We start from the raw sequence: 25,151 nt of genomic DNA on the forward strand, positions 1-25,151 counted from the left end.
AAAAAATAAACAGTGAGTTTTTTATTCCCTAAAAGACTGCAATGTGAATTGATTAAATTTCAAAAACATTTTTTTAGAAAATGCAACGTAAGAGCTCTGTAAGTGGAACAGTATGTAGATATAGCCATATTTATAATTTTATTTATCTAGTTTTATTGTTTTCCTTACAGTTAGTAAGAACAATTTACAATTATATAAAAAGAATTGATTTTTAGAGAAAAATAATATAACCTGTGAGCTTGGTTACCAGTGCACTCCTTTGTTAATCCCCTGCTCTGCATTTGTTTTTAGGAGCGACAAAGACAAGAGGAAGTATCTTGTGGCAAGGTTATTCAAGGTAAAGCATGTATTTTTATTTTTGATGTTCTTGTCTTAATGTTGTAACTGGTGTGTGTATGTGTGTGTGTGTGTGAATTCATTCTAAATATCCTTCCAAAAATATGTTACTCAAATTTTGATTTGTAAATGAAAGTTCTTTAAAAATATTTAACATTTAATCTCTTTCTTCCTTCCTTTTTTTTTTTTTTTTGCACTGGGGATTTAACCCAGGGGTGGTTTACCACTGAGCTATATCCCTAGAATCTTTTATTTAGATACTTTGAGATAGGGTCTAACTGAGTGGTTTAGGGCCTTGCTGACCTTGAATTTGTGATCCCCCTGCCTCAGCTTCTCCAGCCCATGGAATTACAGGCATACCCTACCTTGCTGGGCTTCAACATTGAATCTTTGATACAAAATAAAAAAGGAGAATAAAACCTCTGTACTATATCTTTATCATGAGTGCTGTGAAACACCTAAAGTATGCTCTAATAAATATAGTCAAAGTGTTCCCTATTGGGGCTGGCTCAGGCGGTAGCGCGCTCGCCTGGCATGCGTGCGGCCTGGGTTGGATCCTCAGCACCACATACAAACAAAGATGTTGTCTCCGTCAAGAACTAAAAAATAAATATTGAAATTCTCTCTCTTTCCCTCTCTCTCTGTCACTCTCTCTTTAGAAAAAAAAAAAAAGTGTTCCCTATTAAGGTTTTGCTCTGCATGACTGAAAAGTATTTTGGTTTGGGAACAGTAAAATATAATATCTGAGAGCATTGTTGAATAATTACATGGTTATTCAAAGTTTTTACTGATGTTAAAATATTAGAGCCCAAAGGCCAGCCTGCTTTTTGGTACATCCTACCACTTTGAATACTTGATTACAGATGATTCCTTTAAGGCAGCATTGTCTTCATTGATTTCTGCTGAGGGGTGGAAGAAGTGTTGATAAAGGTACTTCTTTGTTTATGAAATCCTCCAGGCATCTCTTTTGTCCACTTCCAGCTGTGACCAAGGCATAGAGCTCTAGGTTGGGATTCAGACCTATGCTCACATCATAGCTTCCACGTAGTATGAGGGGTAGAAGAACCTGGAGTGTATGGTGGTTGTGGGAATGCCAGTGTTTGCTGTTTGTTCTCTCCCTGGGAAAACAAAGCAATATGTCAGCATGTGTCTGTAGAGATGCTGAAATTTTACACATTAAATTCTGTTACTGTGAACTTCTTAGAATGTTCAGTTCTTTATTTTGAATATCATTAGCTCAATATTTATTGTGTGCCTCCAGTGAGTTACAGATTTGCCAAAATATTGATCCTCTCAGTCCTTGCAGTAGCTGGGCAGAACTGACCAATGAGTTCAGTTGCTCAATTCATTGGCTGCAACTTCCTCTATTTATTAGTGTCCTAAATACATATCACCATTATATGCTAAGTTGATTAATAGTTTTATTCAGATCAATGTTCTCATTTGAAATATTCCTACACTTACACATTTTATTTCTTGTTTACAATTATGTGTAGATGTATTTTGAAATTTCAGAGCTATTATATATTTAAAAGCTGAAAAGTAAAACCTAAAAACAGTAGCACATTTCCTTGACCTCTGTTAGATTTTTACATTAGTTGTTGAGGATTTGACAGTACTTATATTGCTCTTGTAGATTCTTCCCTGGTTGGACATATTGGTCTTGATAATCCTGAACAAAAATCATCTCAGAGAACAGGCAAAAAATTGCTGAAGACTTTAGCAGCACCCGAAATGCTCCCCTTGTTGGATCATTGGAATACTCAAACTAAAAAAGTATCACTCAGAGAAATAATGTCGGAAGAAATTGCCTTACAGGAAAAACATGATTTGGTATGAGTTAGTACAAATACTAAGCTATTGTTTCTGACTCAGTCAATTGTGCTTGTTTGTGATTTTCATTTAATTCTGTTTCCTAGACTGGACCCCATGCTTAACCTTTTATTTATTTATATATAGTCATGTATCAATTAACAACAGGGATAATGTTCTTAGAAATGTGACATTAGGCAATATGTTGAGTGAATATCATAGAGTGTACTTGCTTGAGCCAAGAGAGTGTAGGCTACACACTTAGGCTGTGGTACACCATGGTATGTGTGGTCTGTCATTGACTGAAATGGTGTTATGTGGTGCATGACTGTATATATATATTCTTTTATTAATATGATTGAATGTATTGGATATGTATATATGAGTGTGTGTGTACATATTTATACACCCATACACATCTGTGTGATTATATATGTAGTTATATATTTATGAGCAACTTCAAATACTTTCTTTTTTTGCATCATCAGATGATATAATGTCTTTTTTATTGATTTTTTAAAAATTAACGACAGTGGAATGCATTACGATTCGTATTACACATATACAGCACAATTTTTCATATCTGGTTGTATATAAAGTATGTTGACACCAATTTGTGTCTTCATACAGTTACTTTGGATAATGATGTCTATCACATTCCACCACCCTTGCTAACCCCCTGCTCTTTCCTTTTCCCTCCCACCCTTCTGCCCTATCTAGAGTTCTATTTCTCCCATGCTCCCCCTCCCTACCCCACTATGAGTCAGCCTCCTTATCTCAGAGAAAACATTTAGCATTTGGTTTTTTGGGATTGGCTAACTCCACTTAGCATTATCTTCTGCAACACCATCCATTTACCTGCAAATGCCATGATTTTATTCTCTTTTATTGCTGAGTAAAATTCCATTATGTATATATACCACATTTTTTTAATCCATTCATCCACTGAAGGGCATCTAGGTTGACTGTACAGTATAGCTATTGTGAATTGTGCTGCTACAAACATTGATGTGGCTGTGTCCCTGTAATATGCTGATTTTAAGTCCTTTGGGTTTCAAATACTTTCTAAAAATGGGATATAAATAAATAGTGCAATGATACACTACTAACTTCAACCATTAGTGAAGAAATTCTGTGATTGCTTATAAATTCTTAGTTTTTTTTGCAACAAAATAATTATTCTTTTGGTTAGCATTGCTTGTGTTATAAATTTCATCCTAAAAGGTGATTTTTATGTTTTTGTTTTAGAAAAGGGAGACACTTATGTTTGAAAAAGATTGTGCCACTAAACTAAAGGAGAAGCAGCTCTTTAAGATATTTCCAGCCATTAACCAAAATTTTTTGGTGGACATTTTCAAGGATCACAAGTGAGTGCTAGAAGGAGTATCTAGAGTTTCTACTCTGATGTCACTGAAAGCATATGCCAAATAATCTTTTTTGTTTATTTTTTCTCATTAAAAATAATATATAAACAAATTTAAATGCAATGTATATAATGTAGAAGGCTAACAGTTCCTGGGAATTCATATTCTTCAATGTTTTTCTTACATATGTGCTAATGATATGTGCCTATTTGCTTTCGCGTGTGTGTGTGTGTGTGTGTGTGTGTGTGTGTGTGTACTTCACTTAAATAAGAGATTGTATTTTATGTACTGATTTTGTAGTTTTGCTAGTGTTTATTTTTCTGTCCTTGTGATCTGCTCTTTTCTTGTTCAAGCCTGCAAATTAATCTAAAGTGCCATAATTATTTAAATATACCTCTGTTTGTGGTAAGAAAATTCTAACCATGTTACAGTGAGCATCCCTGAACATACATCTTTGTGTACATGGGTGAATGCTATTGTAGGATAATTCCTAAAAGTGGAATTGCTGCTTTATAGTGTGTGTCATTGAAAAATTTTATGGCTAATGCAAATTTCCTTTAATAAAGACTGGCTGTATTAATTATATGTACAGAGAGTATAACCTCCTTGGATATTAGGAACTTTAAGTTTCTGCCAATCTGATAGGAAAAAAGATATTTCATTATTGTTGAAATTTTATTTTCCTGGGCTGAGGATGTGGCTCAAGCGGTAGCACGCTCGCCTGGCGTGCGTGTGGCCCGGGTTTGATCCTCAGCACCACATACAAATAAAGATGTTGTGTCCACTGAAAACTAAAAAATAAATATTAAAATTCTCTCTCTATTCTCTCTCTCTCTCTTTAAAAAAAAAAGAAATTTTATTTTCTAATTACTAGTAAGGTTGACCCTTTTAAAATTGTTTTCTTGTCAGGCATGATGGTAGACACCTGTAAACCCAGTGACTTAGGTGGCTAAGGCAAGAGGATCCAACTTTGAGACCAGCCTCAGCAATTTAGCCAGACCCTGACTAAAAATAAAAAGGGCTGGGGATATAATTTAGCTGTAGAGGGCCCTAAGGTTCAACCCCTAGTACTGCATGCATAGATAAATAAATAAGAAAGAAAATGGCCAAAAAGAGTTCTATTTTTTGGAATTTGAGATTTTCTTTGTGGTTTAATACATGATCATTTTTTTATAAATATTTTATAGAGTACTTTTGAAAAGAATATTATTCTCTGTTAAGTATGCAAAGTTCTAAGTAAGTCATTTAAATTGTTTTTTAAATAGTATTATTTCAATCCATAATTTTTTTTTCTTTTTCTTTTTTTTTTTAGAGAGAGAGTGAGAGAGGAGAGAGAGGGAGAGAGAGAGAGAATTTTTAATATTTATTTTTTAGTTCTCGGCGGACACAACATCTTTGTTGGTATGTGGTGCTGAGGATCGAACCCGGGCCGCACGCATGCCAGGCGAGCGCACTACCGCTTGAGCCACATCCCCAGCCGCAATATAATTTTTTAATTTATTTTTACTACCAACCTACTGTTTTCTTAAAATTATGTATTAAGATCTCTGAAGGTTCTGGGATAGGGAGGTGTTGCTGGCATCTGGTAGCTCTCTTCTGTTGAGGCAGGGGCCAGAGGATTTGAGGTGAAACAATTCAGAGTTGTGTTCCCCAAGCAAAGTGAGGGGGTTCCATGAATCCTTTCTAGGGATGGTCAGAGTGATTGGTTAGTCAGGCGCTTGGAGTGGGTGGTTATCTGCCAACAGCTAATTCTTTTAGCAAACAGTAGCTTCAGCTTCATTATGGTAAGGAGGGTAGGTGGGCTAAGTTACTTCTATACTTGAACTATAATCTTATAATCTATACTTATGAATGAAGTATAATCTTTTAGGGCCATAACCCTCAAAACAAAATACCAGTGGTGGGGACTAACTTCCAGCCCCATGAGTGGGCAGATGATTTTTTGTTTGTTTTTGTGATCCTTGGGATTGAACCCAGGAGTGCTCTACCATGAGCTACATCCCCAGCTTTTAAAATTTTGAGATAGGGTCTTATTGTGATCCTCCTACCTCAGCCTCCCAAATCTCTGGGATTACAGGTGTGTACCACCATGTCCAGCTGGTAGGTGATTTTAAGGGCTCAAAAAGATTGGATAGTTGTTAGTAGCATCCATCCCCTAGAAACCCCTCTGTGTTGAGCTTTTCTAAGGCAGCATCATGAGAGGATTAAAGCTAAATTGCAAGTCCCAAATGGCTCCCCTTCACAAGTCATCTATGATAAATTGAAGAGTACTAATACATACTATTTTAGATAACTGCCTGTCACATTTCAAAAATATTCAGATATGGTCAGCTCTTCATTATCTGGCCAATGGAAGAAATGAGAGGCATAAATAGTCTGAAATAATGAGTAGTGTGAAATAATTTATAATTTTCTTTGGAATTAATTTCTTTAGATATTAGAACATGAGGGTATCCAATGTGGTTTAATATTATATAGATGTAGATAATATAGATAATATAATCACCCTTCTATATAATAATACATTAGAACATCTTGCTAGCTTTGCGCAGTGGCAGTATCGTAGCCAATGAGGTTTATCCGAGGCACGATTATTGCTAATTGAAAACTAGAACATCTTGCTGTTATCTAACTGTAACTTAGTACCCATTGATCAACCTTTCTCTATCCCTCCCACCCTCCAATGTTACCTTTTGGAAATTTTTAAAGAATTTTAAAGTTAGTTTTTGTGAGCCTATTCCTGATCAGCTTCCTGCAGATCATTCTTGACTCTTTGAAATACACAATAAACATTTTGTTTCAGTGTTGAAAATTTATTTCTTACAAAATACTTGATGATTGCTTATGCTAATGTCTCCACGTATCTTATTTTTACATATTGACATTGTATTTGTACTTAAACTTTCTACAGCTATTCGTTAGAACACACAGTGCAGTTTTTAAACTGTGTTCTCGAAGGAGATCCTGTAAAAACAGTTGTAGCTCAAGACTTTGTTCACCAAAATGAGAATGTCACTTCTCATACTGCACAGAAGACTAAAGAGAAAAAGGTATACAATTACTTATTTTTTCACTACAATGGTAGATAATTATATATAAAATAAGATTTGTTTATTAAGCATAATAATTTTAAGGATTATTTCTCACCGTTGACTGGAAATTTAATGACGAATAGCATATTTGGTTTAGAATTCCATGTGCACCCCCAAAATTGAATAGCAGTGGGGTTTTATAATGTAATGGATCTAGAGTGTAAATATGTGGGCTGAAACATAACTGTTTGAGAAAGTACCCTTGCTCTTTTTCCATAGTTGTTGCACATTTTATATTGGAATTATTTTCTAAATTTTATTTTTGTATTGTTCACTGTAAATGCATAAAAAAATTTTGTATATTAATCTTATATAAATAGACATTTTTACATAACTTTATCATATTGTTCTTTTTATCTTCCTTCCTTCCTTCCTTCCCTCCTTCCCTCCTTCCTTCCCTCCTTCCTTCCCTCCTTCCCTCCTTCCTTCCCTCCTTCCTTCCCTCCTTCCCTCCTTCTTTCTGGCATGCTAGGTAAGAGCTCTACCAGGCTGGGGATATAGCTCAGTGGTAAAGCACTTGTTTGGATTTAATCCCTAGCATCAAAAAATAAAAAATAAAGCACTACCCTTGCTGTATCTCCAGCCCTATATTATTGTTATTTCTAAGAATTCTCAGGGATAAATTACTTGTTCCTTTTTTTCTTTGAATATTTCACCATGACATAGATGATATATTGGACTTGGGTAATTTTGTTATTCATGTGACCTATTATTGCTGTTCTTGGAACAGAATCTAAGTGATATCCTTGATGCCTGTGATCATATGGAAAATAAGGTACCATGATAGATAGATGCCATTTATTATAAGATGCAGATAGTGTACAGAATGATCATGCGGTCTTGTAGGCCAGACTAGAAATGAAGATTATTTCTCTGTCCTAATGGTATTCAAGGCACTGTGGGTCATTCTGATGATGGGGGAAACGAAAGGGAGGAGGTGTATTGTTTGAAGTGGGAGATGACTGGAAAATCGGAAAAGAGAGTTTGTGTGAATTATATAAACCTTGACCAAAATGTTAACCTTTAAGTTATTCTGGAAATCAGTCTTGCTCACAAAATATGGGTAGGTGTCACAAAACTGGTAAAGATCTTTTAGGATTTTTTTACAAGCCTGATGCACTCTAATGCCAAAATCATTTCCTAGGGATAACAAATCTGTACATTTTAATATTACTACTTATTTCTTTAGCCTTTATTAAAATGTACAGGTTTGTTATCCATAGGAAATGATTTTGGCATTAGAGTGCATCAATCAGGCTTATAAGAAAATAAGTGATACTTATTAGGTGGATTTTTAGGAAAGAAATAATATTTCACTTGGCTCTTGTTAATGAAATTATAGTATAGCACATTCGTGTGAAATGGATATAAAAATAAATGCCAGCTGCATTTTAAAAGAGTATCAGAGAAAGTATCTTTTATCATTTATTGTTTTTTCTTCTTTGAAAACAGGCAATGAAAGATCTCTTATTAGAGAACCAAATATGATTTGCATTGTTTAGTAAAAAGAGACCCTTGCTGTAAGAGATTTATGATGTCCATAGTGTTAGGCACTGTGCAAATTTCAAACACTGTAGAAAGTATTATTTGGAGGGGGTACTGAGGATTGAACTCAGAGACACTCAACCACTGAGCCACATCCCCAGCCCTATTTTGTGTTTTATTTAGAGACAGGCTCTCACCATGTTGCTTAGTGCCTTGACTTTGGTGAGGCTGGCTTTGAACTTGCCATCCTCCTGTCTCAGCCTCCCAGGTCGCTGGGATTACAGGCATGCACCACTGCACCAGGCTGTAGAAAGTATTTTTATTAAACTGCCTCCCTGAAGTCTTTGATTTTATCAGGAAAGTAAGCCAGGCACTCAGAATATTTGAACTTTAATATAAACTGGTCTGTGCTTAAGCACCAGCAAGAGTGAATAAGAAGATAGGGTCTATGAATATTCTTATAAAAGAGACATCCTTGCATTGTTTTTTCATAAAATAAGTTGGGTGTTTGTTGCAAAAAATAATTGATTGATTTACATATTTAGGTCTGGTAATGAGTTAGAAGCATGGTAATGTATTTTATTTATTTTTTAACACTGGTTTTTGATATTCTAGAGATATTTGGATGCACCATGTGAGAATATTATTTTAAAAATGTAATTTTCCTCTTTGGTGGAGAGCACTGAGGCAATTTACATAATGGTTAATTTTCATTATCTTTACAGTACAGTGACTTTTCCTTTAAGGGTCTGTTTTATACATTATTATTATCACATGATAATTTTAATATGATAATATTATCACATGATTATTATCACATGATAATTTTTTTAAAAAGATCTTTGAAATTGAGTAATAGCTATTAATAGCTAATTGACCTCAGTGGCTAGTGGCTGACCTCATCTAATTAGTTGGTTGAAACTGCCCCATGAACAAAGTTACAATCTTTATTAACTACTAGCCATGATAACTCCTTAAGCTCTTTTTTTTAGTTTTGTTTTTTTGGTACTAGGCATTGAACTTAGGGGCAATGAACCACTGAGCCACATTCTCAGCCCTATTTTGTATTTTTTATTTAGAGACAGAGTCTCACTGAGTTGCTTAGCGTCTTGCTTTTTGCTGAGACTGGCTTTTGAACTTTTGATACTCCTGCCTAGTTGCTGGGATTACAGGAATGGGCCACCATGATTGGCTCTTCTGTTTTAGAGAAGATTATTCAGTTTATTGTATCAATTGGATTTTTAAGTTACCTTTCCCTCGCCCCCTGCAGTGCTGGGGATTGAACTCAGGGCCCTTGTACATGTTAGGCAAGTGTTCTACCCTGATATACCACCAGTTCTCAGTTGGATTTTTAAAAAGATAAATTGAAATATGCTATTTCTACCTTTAATAAACTTAGAATTCCTCCATTGGATAAATGAGTTTTATTCTTTCAATATCTCATATTCTGTCTTTTGGCTTGTATGTGACCTAATTATATTTTCATAACTTTTGAGAACTCTTCATCATCTCCTGAGGTAAGAATGGTTAAAAAGGGGAGGGTTAACATTAATGACATGAAAAAGTTACTGATAGTCAATAAATGCCTGACTTAAAAGGTAGAATCTGTTTTTTGAGAAGAAAGATGATAAATGAGAGAGCCCAAGTTTTGTATGTGTTTTTTACTGTCTTTGAATGTTACTTACTATGTAATATCTTATAGGCAAAGAAATTGAAGGAGACTGAAGATACCCCAAGTGAACCATCTTTCCAGGATTTCGAGTACCCTGAGTATGATGACTACAGGGCAGAGGCTTTCCTGCACCAGCAGAAGAGGATGGAATGCTATAGCAAAGCTAAGGAAGCTTACCGAATGGGGAAGAAAAATGTTGCCACCTTTTATGCCCAGCAGGTAAAGTAGAAAACTGTTTATAATTCATCTCTTTGTTAGTTATGGTATCTAAATAATCTTAAAGCAGATAACCCTGTATTGTGTTGTGATTATATTATACTGGGTAGGAGGCGTGGTTTGGAGATTATATAAGTGATATCAATAAGGCATTCTCATGTAAACAAAATGTGGTTGTGTGAATTTAATCTCCTTTGAATGCTCAGTTATTTTATATATTTTTAAATACTTTTTTAGTTGTTGATAAATCTTTATTTTATTTATTTATATGTCGTGCTGAGAAATGATCCCAGTGCCTCACACATGGCCAGGCAAGTGTACTACCACTGAGCCCCAGCCACTCAGTTGTTTTATATTTATAGCCTATGTGAATTACATATTATTCTGACAGTCCATATTTTCTTTAAGATTAGATTCGATCATTCAGTGCCACTTCTAAATGGGTAAGTTTTCTGGAGGAAAGGAAACAATATATCTCAGTGGAATTACTGGGTATTGGGCTTTCTGTTGTATTTGAATCTCTAGTAATGTATCACTTTTATGGTCAGAAAAAGAAAATGACATTAATATTTTTTAGGGGAATTAAATTTCTACCTGGGCTCATTTTGCATGGTATTTTAAGAAATCCTCTGGATTTACTTTTCATTTTATGGTTCCACAATGGCTGTTTTGTGGTTGACCAGAGAAAGGTGTCAAGCTGGTATAGCTCTGTGAGCCCTGATAACAGGGCCCTGGCGATGACTGTAGGAGGTAATTGTGGGATGGTGAGAGGGAATGACCCTGAAACCAAGATTATCAAAGGGCACACCTTGTTATCAATATTGAATGAGTGGGCTCTTTCATGAGATGGCTAGTGTTTAGTTTCCTTCTTTTATTATTTTTGGTTCAAAAAATTTGGTAGAAACCATGATTCAATATTTTAAAACTACATTATTAATCTGCAGAAATTTACCTAAATTTAGGTGCGGTTCTTGTTCTTTAGCCCGTTGGATTATTTGAGATTTTAGGTTTATCTTTCTGCCTTTTATTTAGAGCAGAGGAAATGTTAGTTTCCTCTTCATTTACGTAGAAAATATCTGAAATGTCCATTGGTGATTTGTTGACAATTAAAGGGCAGTCTTCATGAGCAGAAAATGAAAGAAGCCAACCACCTTGCTGCTGTGGAGATCTTTGAGAAAGTTAATGCCTCCCTGCTGCCACAGAATGTCTTAGACCTCCATGGGCTGCATGTGGATGAAGCAATAGAACATTTGATGACAGTTTTACAGCAGAAAACTGAAGGTAGGAGTGAAGTGATGACCCATTTTTCTATTGTGAATAGAAATTGTCTTTTGATATAACTTGCAAATTCAGGAGCAACTGAACATGCAGACTGGGGATATCTGTGCCACATGTAATATGAGTGTCTTGTTGGCTTAGCATAGCTATATTCGTCATTCTTCCATAGAGCCTTCTTGTAGACAGTTCTCATTGGAATGACCATTATTCACATTGTTTCCCTTTATATCTCAGTCTTGGTTATTTGCTATATTTATTGAAGGGAGGCGTAGTGTAGTCTGAGAATCTTTTGTGACTTATTTATAAATAAGACATTTCAGTAATATTGTATATTTTTGTTCAGATGATGTTTGTTAAGCAATAGATATTTATAGGATATAAATTGTTTAATTGACATTTAATAAAATATAAAAGTAAATAAGGTGATAGATTTTTGCAGAATTGTCAAGTCAGTACACCCAATACTTCCTGGAGTTACCACTTTTTTTCTGTGTGTGTGTGGTGAGGATACTTGTGATCTAGTCCTAGCATATTTCAAGTATATAATATAGTATTATTAGTAATAGCTGCCATTGTTACACAAGCTTCTTGGAACTTACTGTTAAAATTGAAAGTTTGTACCACTTAACCAATATCTCCCAGCTACCACTACTCTCTTCTCCTGGGCTTTCCTTTTCAGATTCCATATATAAGTGAAATTATACAGTATTTGTCTTTCTCTGCTTGGCTTATTTTAACAGATATAATGCACTCTAGGTTTATCCATATTTGAAAATGATAACATTTCCTTCTTTTTACATCATTGAATAATCTCTGTGTGTGTTTGTATACACAAACAAAATGTAGTAGATCCATACAATGGAATTTTATTGTATGATTCCATTTAACCAAATATCTTAATAGGAAATCCATAAAGACAGAAAATAGATTCATGGTGTCTGGGGCTGGAAAGGAGTGGGATTGGAGGTGACTGCTAATAGGCACAGAATTTCTTTTGGAGATGATAAATGTTCTCTGTTCTGGAATTAGGGGGATTGGTTGTAAAATGTAAATATACTAAAAATCACTGAATTATACATTTAAAATGATATTTTGTTATGTGAATTTTATCTCAATTAAAAAAATTATAAGAAAAAAGAAATACTTTGCCCATGGTAATACCTCTTCATAGCTAAGATACAAATTTTTTCTGGAAGCCAAAGCTCATCTTGTTATGATGTGACCTATAGTAGCCTGTAGTTACTGCAAATCACCACCAGATGGTAGTATTGTTGAATAGAAATGTTTTCAGGGGGAAAACTGTGGCTCTGCCCTGCATTGCTTTTTGTCACAGCATAAAAGGATTGTCAAAATTGTAGATTTGTAAAAAAATAGAGACATTCTGGGCCTTGTGTTTTGTGACTTAAGTTCACATCACTGCCTAAAGAGTATTTTTGCCCCCAAATCCAACCAGAAGTTGATCAAGCCTTAAGCTCTGATTACATATTGTAGAGATTTATGCGGGATAGAGGAACATGTTAAACAACACGAATGGGGATGCGTCAGCAAATCCAGATTGTCAAAAATCTAGGATAAATGAATCATTTTTTCCCCAATATTTTTTAAAGAAAAACACAAAAGGAGGGAAAAACCTTTAGATTAAAAGTTACTTAAGAAATATACCAAGCTGAACAGTAGTGCTGGTGCATGGTCCATAATCCCTCTGGAGGCTGAAGTAGAAAGTTTGCAAATTTGAGGCCAGCCTGGGCAGCTTAGTGAGACCCTGTGTCAAAATAAGAAATAAAAGGGCTTGGGATGTAGCTCAGTGTCCACCCGAGCCCAATCCTTATTCCCCAGGACCACAAATAAACAAACACTAAGTTGGGCATGATGGCATCTGCCTATAATCCTAGCTTTTCAGGAGGCCAAGGCAGGAGGATTGTAAGTTTGAGGGCAACCTGAGTAATTTAGTGACACCCTATCTCAAAACAAAAAAGGGAGGGGATGTAGCTCAGGATAGAGCATTCCCAATTCAATCCCAGTATTGAAAACAAAATGCACGTGTATGTGTGTGCATACATGTACATATATACACATACTAGCCATTCAATCTCCATTCAGTCCCCAGCACCACTGTGTGTGTGTGTGTGTGTGTGTGTGTGTGTGTGTGTGTGTATTATGTGTACAAACATATACACATCAACCAAATGTAATATGTGGACTTATTTAAATCCTGATTGGAGGGTGGGAGGAAGTGCTGGGGAAATTTATTGGCCAAATTATATTGTTATATTGTGTGCATGTAGGAAAATGTACCAATAAATCATCAAATCCCATCATCATGTATACACCAGTAAAAATGTGGAAAAAATAAATCCTGATTCAAACAAATCACTTTAAAAATACTTTTTAAAAATAACTGGGAGAGAAATTTTTAGAAACTGATGATATTAAGGAGTTATTAATTTTGTAAGATGGTGATGTTGCTGGTTTTTTTTTTTTTTTTGAGATGGGGGCTCACTGTTGCCCAGGCTGTTCTCTGACTCCTGGACTCAAGTGATCCTCCTGCCTCAGCTTTCTAAGTAGCTGTGACTACTGGCACATAACCAGTGTGTCTGACTTGTAGTGACATTTTTTAAGAGTGCTTTTTTGAGATACATATCGATATATTTGCAGTTGAAATAGTAAGCAGTCTGGAATGTGCTGAAAAGTGAGTTAGAGTTTTTTCAAAAGTGTTAAACAGCAGGAACAGCCTGTAATTTGGGAAGTTAAACATACGCTTTAATTAATTAATGAAACAAATATCCTCCGAACTCCCACTTTGAGGCATGTGAATCAACTGGACAATACCTTCAGAGCAGCATGTGAACTTTGAAAGGTGAGGTGGTATAAATGACCTAACCTATAAGGAGAACAATAATGAAGGAGTGTGTGAGAGTGAATTTTGGTCAGTTAAGAGATTTAAGGTGTTTTTGGTAAGTAAACTTTTGGGATATAACATACCTGAACAACAGTTCCCTTATTTACAGGTGTGTAGTATAAAGCCTTTTTATAAAGTGGAAGCCTAACTATAGGTAGCACCCAGAAAGAGATGTTTTAACAACATTGCTTGAAATAATGGCTATGGATTAGAGTAGAAATGGGAAATTTAGGCAAATATAAGGAATTAAAAATGCAAGAACTGTGTTCTTTTAAAATTCTAAGCCTAGCCAGGTGCAGTGGCAGATGCCTGTAATCCCAGTGACTTGGGAGTCTGAGGCAGGAGGATCCAAAGTTTAAGGTTAGCCTCAGAAATTTTGCAAGACCATCATCAACTTAGTAAGATCCTGTCTCAAAAATAAATAAATAAATAAATAAATGAAATAATAAAAAGGAATGGGAATGTAACTAAATAGTAAAGCATCCCAGGGTTCAATCCCCACTATCAATCAATCAATAAAAATAAAATACAAAATTCTTTTTTTCCTAAGCCTAACATTGCTCTGGAGATGATAAAACTTGAAAAACCATCTGATGGGGTTTTCTTGGTGTATTAGGACAACTTAATGAGCAGAAGATGAAATGCTATGTTATGTTTGTATGTATTTTATGCTAAGAGCAAAACTTGGGCTATTTATGAACGAAGATATTTATTGAGTTCATTAAATCAACTTTGTATCATGAGCAGGTTTTGTTTTTTTGTGCTTTTACAATTGTCATTAACTTCAAGATTTATATACTGGCTTTCCCAAGGTCATATCTAAAGCAGGAACTTCAGTCGTTCAAAAATCTTAGGCTCATTCAGTATTTTAACTGTTATCTATCAGGAAGAATTTCTTAACAATCATCTTTAACAGTAGGACTACACTTCATGGTATAATTAGTGAGTTTGCTAATAGCTCTTCTTGGGGGGTAGTCTATAAAGTAATCCTGTTATCTTATTTTCCTGATGAGGAAAACAGACACAGGGGAAGCTAAGTAACTTGTGCACAGTCATACAGTCATTTGTTGGCAAAACTGTGATTTGGACAAAAATATAAGTCATTTAAAGCATGCCCAACCCTCTGTGTATAGTAATTGTTAGATGTAATTAATATTGTTGCTGTCACCATCATTTCAGAGAGAACTTGCAGTAATGCATGGAAACCTCCTTTCCCATAGAAGTCCCACTTAAGTTTTTCAGGTAGAGAAATTGCTGTGAGGCAATGTATTTTTTTTAAATATATTTTTTTGGTGTTGATGGACCTTTATTTTATTTATTTATATGTGGTGCTGAGAATCTAACCCAGTGCCTCATGCATGCCAGGCAAGCACTGTACCACTGAGCCACAACCCCAGCCCAGCAGTATATGTTTTAAAACATTTTTAATTTGGGGGCTTTCTGAGGTAATGAGCCTCTAAATCATCATGAAAATTTCATATGCATTTGAGTAGTTAAGGCATGTTTTCTGTTGAGAATGTAAGAAATGATTTTATCTGTTCCAATTCCTGTTGTAACAGAGTTTAAACAGAATGGTGGTAAGCCCTATCTTTCTGTGATTACTGGGAGAGGAAACCACAGCCAGGGAGGAGTTGCTCGCATCAAACCAGCTGTCATTAAATACCTCACAAGCCATAGCTTCAGGTGGGTACAGATTTCTGGTATTAATAATGACAATTACCTATATGTAGTTAGGTAAACAGTAACAGTATGCTCAGACTGTTTATCATAATAGTTAACTGAATTGAACCTCATGGTTTAGGCCCAGGTTCATACTTGGACTAGGGTGTAACTTCCCTGCTACATTTATGTGGTGCGATAAACCAGCAATAAAAAAATCATATTTCTTTTCAGTAATCGTCTGATAAAACTTTATCATAACTTTGAAATTCTAAAAAATAATATAGAATATATTAAATATATTTGTGTTCCTTTGATAATATATTATGTAATTAGATTATATGTATACATACCATAGATTAAGCTTTGCTGTTAAATTTTTCTTTTGAAAGAAAAAATATTTTTAAATGGAATTGGACTTTTGCTAAAATATAGTTTAATTTGACAGTGTGGAAACTTTTTAGCAGGAACTATTCAGTTTATATGAATTTATATGTCTTCATAAGTTAAGTTCCATTAATGATTTTTGCTGACATACATTAAAGTGTCCTTTTTTATTGTGACCATTATTCAACAACAGAAAATGCCAAGTCCAAGATTAAAGATCTGTTGATGGATAAATTTCCTGAGGATATATGCTCTTAAGTCATGCCTCCCATCCAATTTTAGTTAGGGTAACCACTTATTTCATTTTTGCCATTTTGTGTATGGCATGTAATAAAATGTTTCTTGGCTACAGTGTAGAAAAAGGTAGCTTTTTTTCTGAGCATGAAAACAAGTGACATTTCAGATATTTTTACAAAGGAGTAGTTAGACCAGAAATGTTGAGATTAATGATCTATTTTATTGCCTAATGTTCCTTGAAATTTTACCATGAGACAATTAAAAGTATTGCATGGCCAGAATCTGACTTCCCTGCTTTATGAGAGATTTCTTGATGCTTTATGCACAAAAACAGTGTAATGCAGACCCCATCTTATCCTCCATATAGCAGACTCTTCTTCATGAAGGCCAAATTCATAAAGGCTTTTGAGAGGCTTTGAAAAAATCTTAAATTGTGTTGACTATTGAGTTAGGAGTAACCCGCAGTCTTAGGGTTATATTTGTTTTGATAATAGATTAAAAGAAACATAAACATAGACAAAGGAGAGCACTTTGTTAGTAAAGATCACTAAGCATAAATACTTAAAAAAGATACATTTCTTAGTCAATTTGAAAATTTTATCTTTAAAACATCTCTTTTCTCATTTCTGCAGGTTCTCTGAAATTAAACCAGGGTGCTTGAAAGTCATGCTAAAGTAAAATAAATGTCCTTGACTTAGAAGTATGAAGGTTTGTAGGTTAAAATTAGTTTTATTTGAAATAATTCAATCAATTCTGCTTTAAACGTGTGTTTTATTAGGAACAATGTTCACTTATAAGAAAAAAATTGTTTTTCAAAATTGAAGAGAAGTTAATTTTTTTACTGAATCAAATTCCAAGTAATGTTACCTGTTAAAAATATTAAAGAGAATTTTTATGGATTTCAAAATGTCTAAGAAAATTATCAGCTGCAATTTTAAAGTCTGAAGTGCTCTGATTCTTTCTCAAAGAGAAAATGCTACCTTTGTATTAATTGTTGTTTGACGTTTAGCAAAGTCCTAAAGGCTTCTGTGAGAGGTAATGTGCTTTGAGAACTGGTTCAAACCTTTTAGAGGTGTGTATTAATATTAGTAAAGAAAGAAAGGCTATCTAACAACAACACTTGAATTCTTTTTGCTTTTGAAGCCAAATACATAAAATCATTTCATTTTATCATGTCCTGCAAAAGGAAACTTGTGGTCATACTTTTTTCTGCTTTGTATGTGACTCATCTCTTTCCTTTTGTTCTGTTCTTCTGTGTATGCATTTTCTATGAGGAAAGTTGGGTCTGAGATTATCTTGTAGTCTTATCCTTTCTGTAGGCTGAAAGGTCTTCAGAGGTGAGATGGTGGGCTGTCTGCCACTCGTTACTGCCTTCTAGGACTCCCAGAACCAACCATTTGCCCGAGTGGCAGCAGAGACAGCACTAAAGAACTATATTTTATATTGGGGGCATGTAACTTCTAAACTAGTAGGTCACAATCCTGTTAATTTAAATCAGAAGACATTTTTAATATCATCATAAAAGGAATCTGTCCAGTTTAAAAGATTTTTACGTTTATTTTGAAAAAGAGCCAACTTTCGGAAACTTTCATTGATTCCTCTTGTTTCATTAGCTAACAAGTCCTGTAAGTATGTAAATTATAATTTCTTTTATACAGATTTAGTGTGGTAATGTATAATTTTTTAGTATGAGATAGTGACTAAAATAAATTTGATTTTGGATATATAGAAGACTTTCAACATATAATTTTCGCAAACAATTGTGTTGCTTTTTATTTAGTTTAAAAAATCATTTGGACAGGAATAATAGGATTGTTACCAAAAATATCCTGGAAATACAGAATGATTTCCCAAATAAGCAAACATTTTAATGAAAATAACACTCAAAAAATGTGTTTTTATGAATCATCCATGCATGCTTTTAAAAGAAAAAGCCTATCTTTGAATTTATTTCCACAAAAAGGAATATATGTTTATTATTCAGAAATGCTAATGACTGGTGAAGTAGTATTCACTTTCTTACATTTGTAATAATTCATGGGAAAACATGCCAATAAACTAAACTGCACACTTTTGTAATGTTTAGAAGTGTTGTATACATTAAAATAGGCAATTCCTTTTGACAATTTATTATAAAATTATACTTGTTAATGAAATAAAAATATCCCTATGTATAAATTAACATGATTTAAAAGCAATTAAAAACAACACTAAAATGTGGAGTACTGGAGTATATGCAGTTGCATACTCACTTTTTGTGTCTATATTTTCTCACCTGGTTAAAAAAATATCACTTTTGAGCCCTTCGGCCAGATTTACTTCAATATTATGATGATAATGATTGTTAATAGGGGAGCAGTCAAAAGTAGTTATGGTAGTCTATGAGTAAAACCTAAATGAAAGAAGCTATGTTCTATACTGTATCAACTTCAATTTTATGTCTTATTTTGGTAAATCTGGTAATATTTCTTCATTACCATTGATAAATTTTCAAGCAGAGTTTGTGCATTATAAATATTTTTATGAAGTTGTTTAAACCTATACTGCCTCCTGCCCTCCTACCTAGTATAGTTTAACACGTAATTTGGGAAAGAAAATTTATGATCCCTTTTCTTTTGCCCATTTTCAAATCCTATATGCCAGAAGGGAAGATAGCTTGGGCATTATTGAAGTTTTCATGTGATGGTATATTAGAAGAGCTCTTTGTAAACTTTAAAATATTTGAAAAGCATAGCACTTCTGTGGTTTGGAAGGCTTTAGTATCAAATCCATTCATATTCTCTTACTGGTATCATCCAGAGGAAAGAGAAAAAGAGAACTAATGTAGAAACCGCAGAGTGCCTGCCTCTGGGCCAGGGGATTCTTAACAGTGTTTGCAATCTGTCTATCTCCTTTGTCCAACGTGAGAAATTAGAAGCATGTTTTCATACACTTATTGGCTGTTCATATATCTCTATGTTATTTTCAAGTTGAAGTTTCTTCTAATAGTATTTCAATACTATCTGCAGTTCTGTGGCCTTTAAATATGGTTCATATTATATAGTAGATATTGTGACTCTAAAATGTTTTGCGTATTATAACATTTTGAAAGGAAAAACAGTTTTTTTGGATGGTTTTCTGTCTTTTTATTATAGCCTTTTTCTTTTTAAATTCAAGTGTTTTTGTATGCTTAGGAAAAGGATACATGTAATAACATGATTAGTTAGTTCTGAGCTGGAAATTGGAAACTTTTGAAACTCAGGAAATTGCTCTGACAATGTTTTAACTGCTCTCAATGTAAGAAAATGGCAAAATGCATAAAAAAAGATAAAAATAATGTGTGCTGTTTTTTCCAGTGCTTTTTCTCAATGCTTTTTCATTGTGCAATGAGGTGAAGTTTGATGATATTTTTGTGTAGTGATTAAATATTGCTTATTTTTATTTACTTGTAAAGAACAGATTTAAAAGTTTGTGTGGCCAAAAAAGTGTCATTTAAAAGGCAAAGTAAGTTTATGTAGAATGTATGTTAATGGTGCTTATTTTTGAAGTGTAATTCAAGTTTACAGTATTACTTAATGCCTCTTTACAGAATTTAATAGAGAAAAAAGGCCAGGACACATTTGTGTCCTGAAGAGCCTTTTCAACTTCATGTTATAATATGACAAGGTTTATTATTTTCCTTAAAGTTGAGCAATTGACTTTTATGGTCCAAATGATGAACCTGTTATTAATAAATGATTGAATTAACCATAAGATTTTCCTTAAAATATAACATTGCAGCTATCAGTTGGAGAATATAAGATCTTCAGATGGTATATCAGAAACAAAATGTTTTTATTTGTACTATAAAGAAAATGTAATTTTGCTGTTAACTCTGTACTTTTTTATTGAAAATGTTTATAACTTTGCTTTTAAAATTTCTTATGAAACCATTTGCAAATTTCACACTTAATTTAATAAAATGCTTTAGCTACAGTCCAGTGTGAGGAAATTCTTCGTTTGATGTGGTAGGTTTAGTAACTTAAATATTAAAGAATATTTTTGTGTGTAACTTTGTAACTTCAGGGGGAAAGGGTCATAAAAGTTTCATTTCTTTACTACAGTTTTTCTTCTAGTTGATTTTGGTATAATAAGTAGGGATCCACTTTTGAACCAGATAAATGGATTAGGTAAGGCTTTTTTTCTTCACACCCTTGTATCTTTTGATTGACATCAAATGAAGAATTATGGCTGTTAGGAACTCGAATAATACTTTAAATAGCAGAAAGGACTTTTGAACTTAAGGAAAGCAGAATAATTTACTCATTAACAGGGACTTACAATATTTATTCAATAAATATTTATTGAGCACTTATTACTGAGAATATAGTGTAAGACAGCTTCTCTTCACAGGAGTCTTACAATTATTCTCACCAACAATTATGTGTATAGTGATTTATACTCTGGAACACTTTCATATGTTATATTTTAAATCTCAAGAGAATCTTATTACATAGATGGTGCTATCCCAATTTAATGGATAAAGAGATAGGATTAGAGAAGTTGACTGATTTGCCAGTTACTGACAGAGATACAACTCCAGCCTCAGTTCTCTGATTCCTAGGATAGAGCAGCTGCATCTGTTATAAGTGTAAGGATAATTACTTCAAAAGATATAATACCCCCTCCTGAGAGAGATGTGGCTACACAGTATAGGTCTATAAAAATCTGCCATTTATGAAACTGCCTTCTTCCTTTATCCAAAGAAAGCTGGTATTTTGTGAAAAGCCCAATGTCAATGGCAAAAGAAAGGTTTACTTCTCCCTTAATAGAAAATCCCAGGGTCCAAGGACTGATGGAAGTGCTCTTTTCCATGAAGTTTGGGGATCTAGGGCCCTTATAGCTCACTATGCTGCCATAGCCAGGATATGGTACTCATTTTCCTAGGCCAGGATGGTGGCTGAACCCCAACTATCCTAACTATATTCTATTAAAGAATGGACAAAGAAGGAGGGAACAAAGAACAAGTACCAGTGGTCTTAAAGATTTTTGGAAGCTGCCATAGGACTCTTACACTTCCATCCTGTTGGCTGGAGGTTAGTGATGTGGTTATATCTAGCTGCAAGGAAAGCTGGGAAATGGTCTATTTCAAACTGCCACATGTTCAGCTATATGTCGGGCGTCCTTGAAGGAAAGAAAATGGAAATGAAGAATGAATAACAATGTCTGCCTTATTAGTTTTTTTTTATCATGTTATGCAAATAATGTGAAAATTAGTTTTTTGGGTTTGGTTTTTAATATTTTTTTCTTTACTTGTAGATGGAGACATAATTTATTTATTTTTTTATGTGGTGCTGAGGATCATACCCAGTGTTTCACTTGTGCCGGTTGAGTGCTCTAACACTGAGCCACAACTCCAGCCCCTTTTTTCTTTCTTTCTTTCTTCTTCTTCTTTTTTTTTTTTTTTTTTTTTTTTTTGGTGCTGGGGATTGAACCCCGGGCCTGTGCACACAAGGCAAGCACTCTATCAACTGAGCTATATCTGTAGGCACCCTTTTTTATTTTTTATTTTGAGACAGGGTCCCTGTATGTTGCTGAGGGTGGCCTTAAATTTGTGATCCTCCTGCCTCAGCCTCCTGAGTCACTGGAATTACAAGTGTGTGCCACCATGCTTGACTGAAAATTAGTTCTTGTTGCATTTCTTCAATAGATCTTTGTTGATGACTTCCATATATGAGGAATAATGACAAGGAAATCACAGCTGTATATGTTTTAACTTTAAATATTCAAACAATCTTAGTAAACAATGGGATTGATGAAATGGGCTTTCAGTTGATGACTTAATTGCAGGTGGGTTCACCTTTGATGTGATAATTTAATTGTGGCAACTAGATGAGGCTTTTAAGTTATTCCTGGTGATATTCCTTGGAAAATGTGTTTGCATATTGGCTTGTTTTCTTTTAAAACTCTTTTAATTGTGACTATGTCCAAAAGCTTAGTACTTGGTGCATGATATTTAAAGCTAGTAAAATGGACTAGAATTGAATACATTTATGTCTATGAGTCAGAACTGTCATGCACTAAGTGAGGAGGAATAATTCTTTTGGAGGTGATGAATCTGAACTTTTTTCTCCTGCTTAGAGTATTCAAATGACTTTCTGTAGGAAAAAGATTAAACACTTTAAGTTCATGGCTTTTGTGCCTCACTAAAGGTATAATCTTAGTACTTTTCATAGGTTCTGGAGCACTCTTCATGCTAATCTTGACTTATTCTGTTAGAGGTTATTCAGTTTGAATTAAACTAATGAAATATTAGCATTTTAATACTAGTGAAGTCAAAATGTAAACAAATTCCTCAACTTTGGGACTGACTACATTTTGGGGTAGAGAAATGACAGAGTATGTGACCCATCAATAATTGTATCTCTGATCATATGCAGAAGAGGCTGCAGGGTGTGAAAACGCGACAAAGAAATGGGGTGATGAAGTTGAGCGCCTATCCACAGGTCTCACAATGCAGATCTGAATATGCTTTCTTTCCTGTGGATTTAAAGTCATTTGGTGAAAATATTCTTATAACAGGAAGGTATGAAAATATGTCTAAATAATTTTAAACCTGGCCTAGGCTTATAGGTTGTGTTTTGTTATACTAGTGGTAGAATAAATGAAGTTTTATTAAAAACGAGGTTCTAAAACATTGTCCTTACTTGTGAAATTATTATGCCCTCTAAGGAAAACAACATTGGCAATATCTAATGACTTGAGGCAAGTCATGCTCACAGCATGAGAACTTTATTTGGGGAAGATCATAGCCTTGATCTAGTCATAGATCTTAGATTCTTAGGAAAGGCACTAAGTGACATAAGAGGCTGAACCTGGGAGGAGCTATGTAAGTCAAACCGTGTTTCTGGCACTGTTGTCTCTATTTTGTATAGGATATGTGTATTTCATGTGTGTTTCATAGTTACATACTAAGGCTGACTCTCCCACTAAGAAAGTTGGGGCGGGGAATTAAAAACATCCTAAAAACATTACATAGTTGGCCAGTTAGTAGGGGCTTATGGGAGAAGTCTAAGTGAAAGCCCTTAAAGGTGCTGTGCAACTTGGATACTAGTAAGAGACACCCCACAAAGCTAGTGCACTAAAAGGCTTTGCCTTTGTGGTGATGGGGATGGATCAGATAATTTTGCCCTCCTTTCTGTTCCCAGAAGACTCCAAGGAAGATAAACAAAGAGACCAATAAATTAATAAAATGATCCTGAAAAGTTGTAACATATCTAGTCCTCACAGATTAACAGCTTAAAGTCATATCGCTAGGGGAGACCAAAAAACCCTGCAACCCATAAAATACATTAAAAGAGGGTCCCAGCCTGATAGTGTCACCATTAGCAGCCTGATAGAGACAGATGCAAGTCTTATCAGAGATAATGCACCTTTGTCATGGAGAATTAAATCTGATCAAGACTCCAGATTAACAACCACTTTGTAGAAATTCAAGAAGACAGAAGTATGGAAAATGTCAGACAAACACTCTCATCAGGATACAGTCACAGACTGGGAAACTAGACAACTTGCTTTCTTCAAAAACAATTGCGAAGAAAATAAAATCACACAGATGAAGGAAGAACTCGCACATTAAGACTTGAGAAGCATATCAACCATTTGCGATTTGTGGATCTTATTTGGGTATTGCCTAAGCAAAACCAAAACCAAAACCCCTGTGTATCAATAAAAGATAATTGGCAATGTGAACATTGACTGGATGCTTTATTATATTAAAGAACTATTGCTTTTTTCCCCCATTTTTTTTTTTAGCAATGATGATGTGGTAATCTATTTTTTAAAGAATTTACTTTTTAAAAAGGAGATGCCGAAACATGTCCATAAAATGACATGGTTGGGATTTACTTCAAAATAAGATGGCTGAAGTAGATGGTGCTACTTACTGAAACAAGACTGGCCAACTTATGGTAGGTGCTGAAGATGGTTATTCAGACAAACCTAAAATCTCCGCAATGTGACTTATTAGCAGAGTGAGTCATAGCCCTAAGTAGATGACCTTCACTTACTGCTGCCTCCCACCTCTCCTTAGGGTGTATCTAATTGGTGAAATCTATCTTTTATGTAAATCGTACCTGCAGGAGGGGCCTGGAAAATGTAGTTTTTTACTTCCTACCCTCTGCAGTACAGAAAGGCTCATTAAGGCATTTGCCTAGACTTAGAATTTATTAAAGAAAATCAAAGCACATTTTACTCGGATTGTCTGAGGAAGCTATAACATTTTACTGGTTTTCCTGGCAGTTTTCTCAAAGATTGACATAAACAGTCCCTTAAGGGCCTTCCCATTTTCACTAATTCTTCCAAGTTTTTACAGCTTCTCAGTTCCAAACCTCCCACATTAATTTTTTTTTCAAGTAGCAGAACCCTCTATTTGGCATCAAGTCTGTTGTATCTATTGCTGTATAGAGAGTTACCACCAAATTTGTTGGCTTAAAAATATATTTCCTCAGAGTTTCCAGGGATTCTGGGAGTGACCTTACTGAGAGCTTCTCACTTGAATCTTTCATGAGGATCAGCCAAGATGTTGCTTGGAGATCAATCATGTAAAGGGTTTTGTGGGGTTGGAGAATTCACTTTCAAGGTGACAGCTCACTCACCTGGCTTGGAAGTTGGTGCTGGTTGCTGGTGGGAATCCTAATTTCCCCCTATGTGGGCCCCTACAAAGGCTGTCCTTAAAAATGTTAGGTTTGAATTTA

General features: G+C 34.6%; 1 protein-coding gene and 1 pseudogene across 12 annotated transcripts in view; both read left to right on the forward strand.

Moving 5' to 3' along the window:
• N4bp2 (NEDD4 binding protein 2) overlaps positions 1-24,147 on the forward strand; it is a 75,805-nt gene extending 51,658 nt beyond the window's left edge. For 11 of the 12 annotated variants that reach the window (XM_078021214.1, XM_078021208.1, XM_078021209.1 and 8 more), the window contains 8 exons: positions 292-337; positions 1,973-2,169; positions 3,397-3,515; positions 6,424-6,562; positions 9,792-9,980; positions 11,090-11,258; positions 15,714-15,837; positions 17,070-24,147. In XM_078021214.1, the coding sequence (XP_077877340.1) occupies positions 292-337; positions 1,973-2,169; positions 3,397-3,515; positions 6,424-6,562; positions 9,792-9,980; positions 11,090-11,258; positions 15,714-15,837; positions 17,070-17,115 (1,029 nt within the window). In that variant the 3' untranslated portion in view covers positions 17,116-24,147. The remainder of the gene's footprint in view (positions 1-291; positions 338-1,972; positions 2,170-3,396; positions 3,516-6,423; positions 6,563-9,791; positions 9,981-11,089; positions 11,259-15,713; positions 15,838-17,069) is intronic. The other variant, XR_013425764.1, reaches the window with a different exon arrangement.
• LOC120892447 (U4 spliceosomal RNA) lies at positions 6,053-6,233 on the forward strand (annotated as a pseudogene).
• Positions 24,148-25,151: the final 1,004 nt, after the last annotated feature.

The sequence above is a fragment of the Ictidomys tridecemlineatus genome, chromosome 9 (assembly GCF_052094955.1).
Source record: "Ictidomys tridecemlineatus isolate mIctTri1 chromosome 9, mIctTri1.hap1, whole genome shotgun sequence".
In the NCBI taxonomy this organism is placed as follows: domain Eukaryota; kingdom Metazoa; phylum Chordata; class Mammalia; order Rodentia; family Sciuridae; genus Ictidomys; species Ictidomys tridecemlineatus.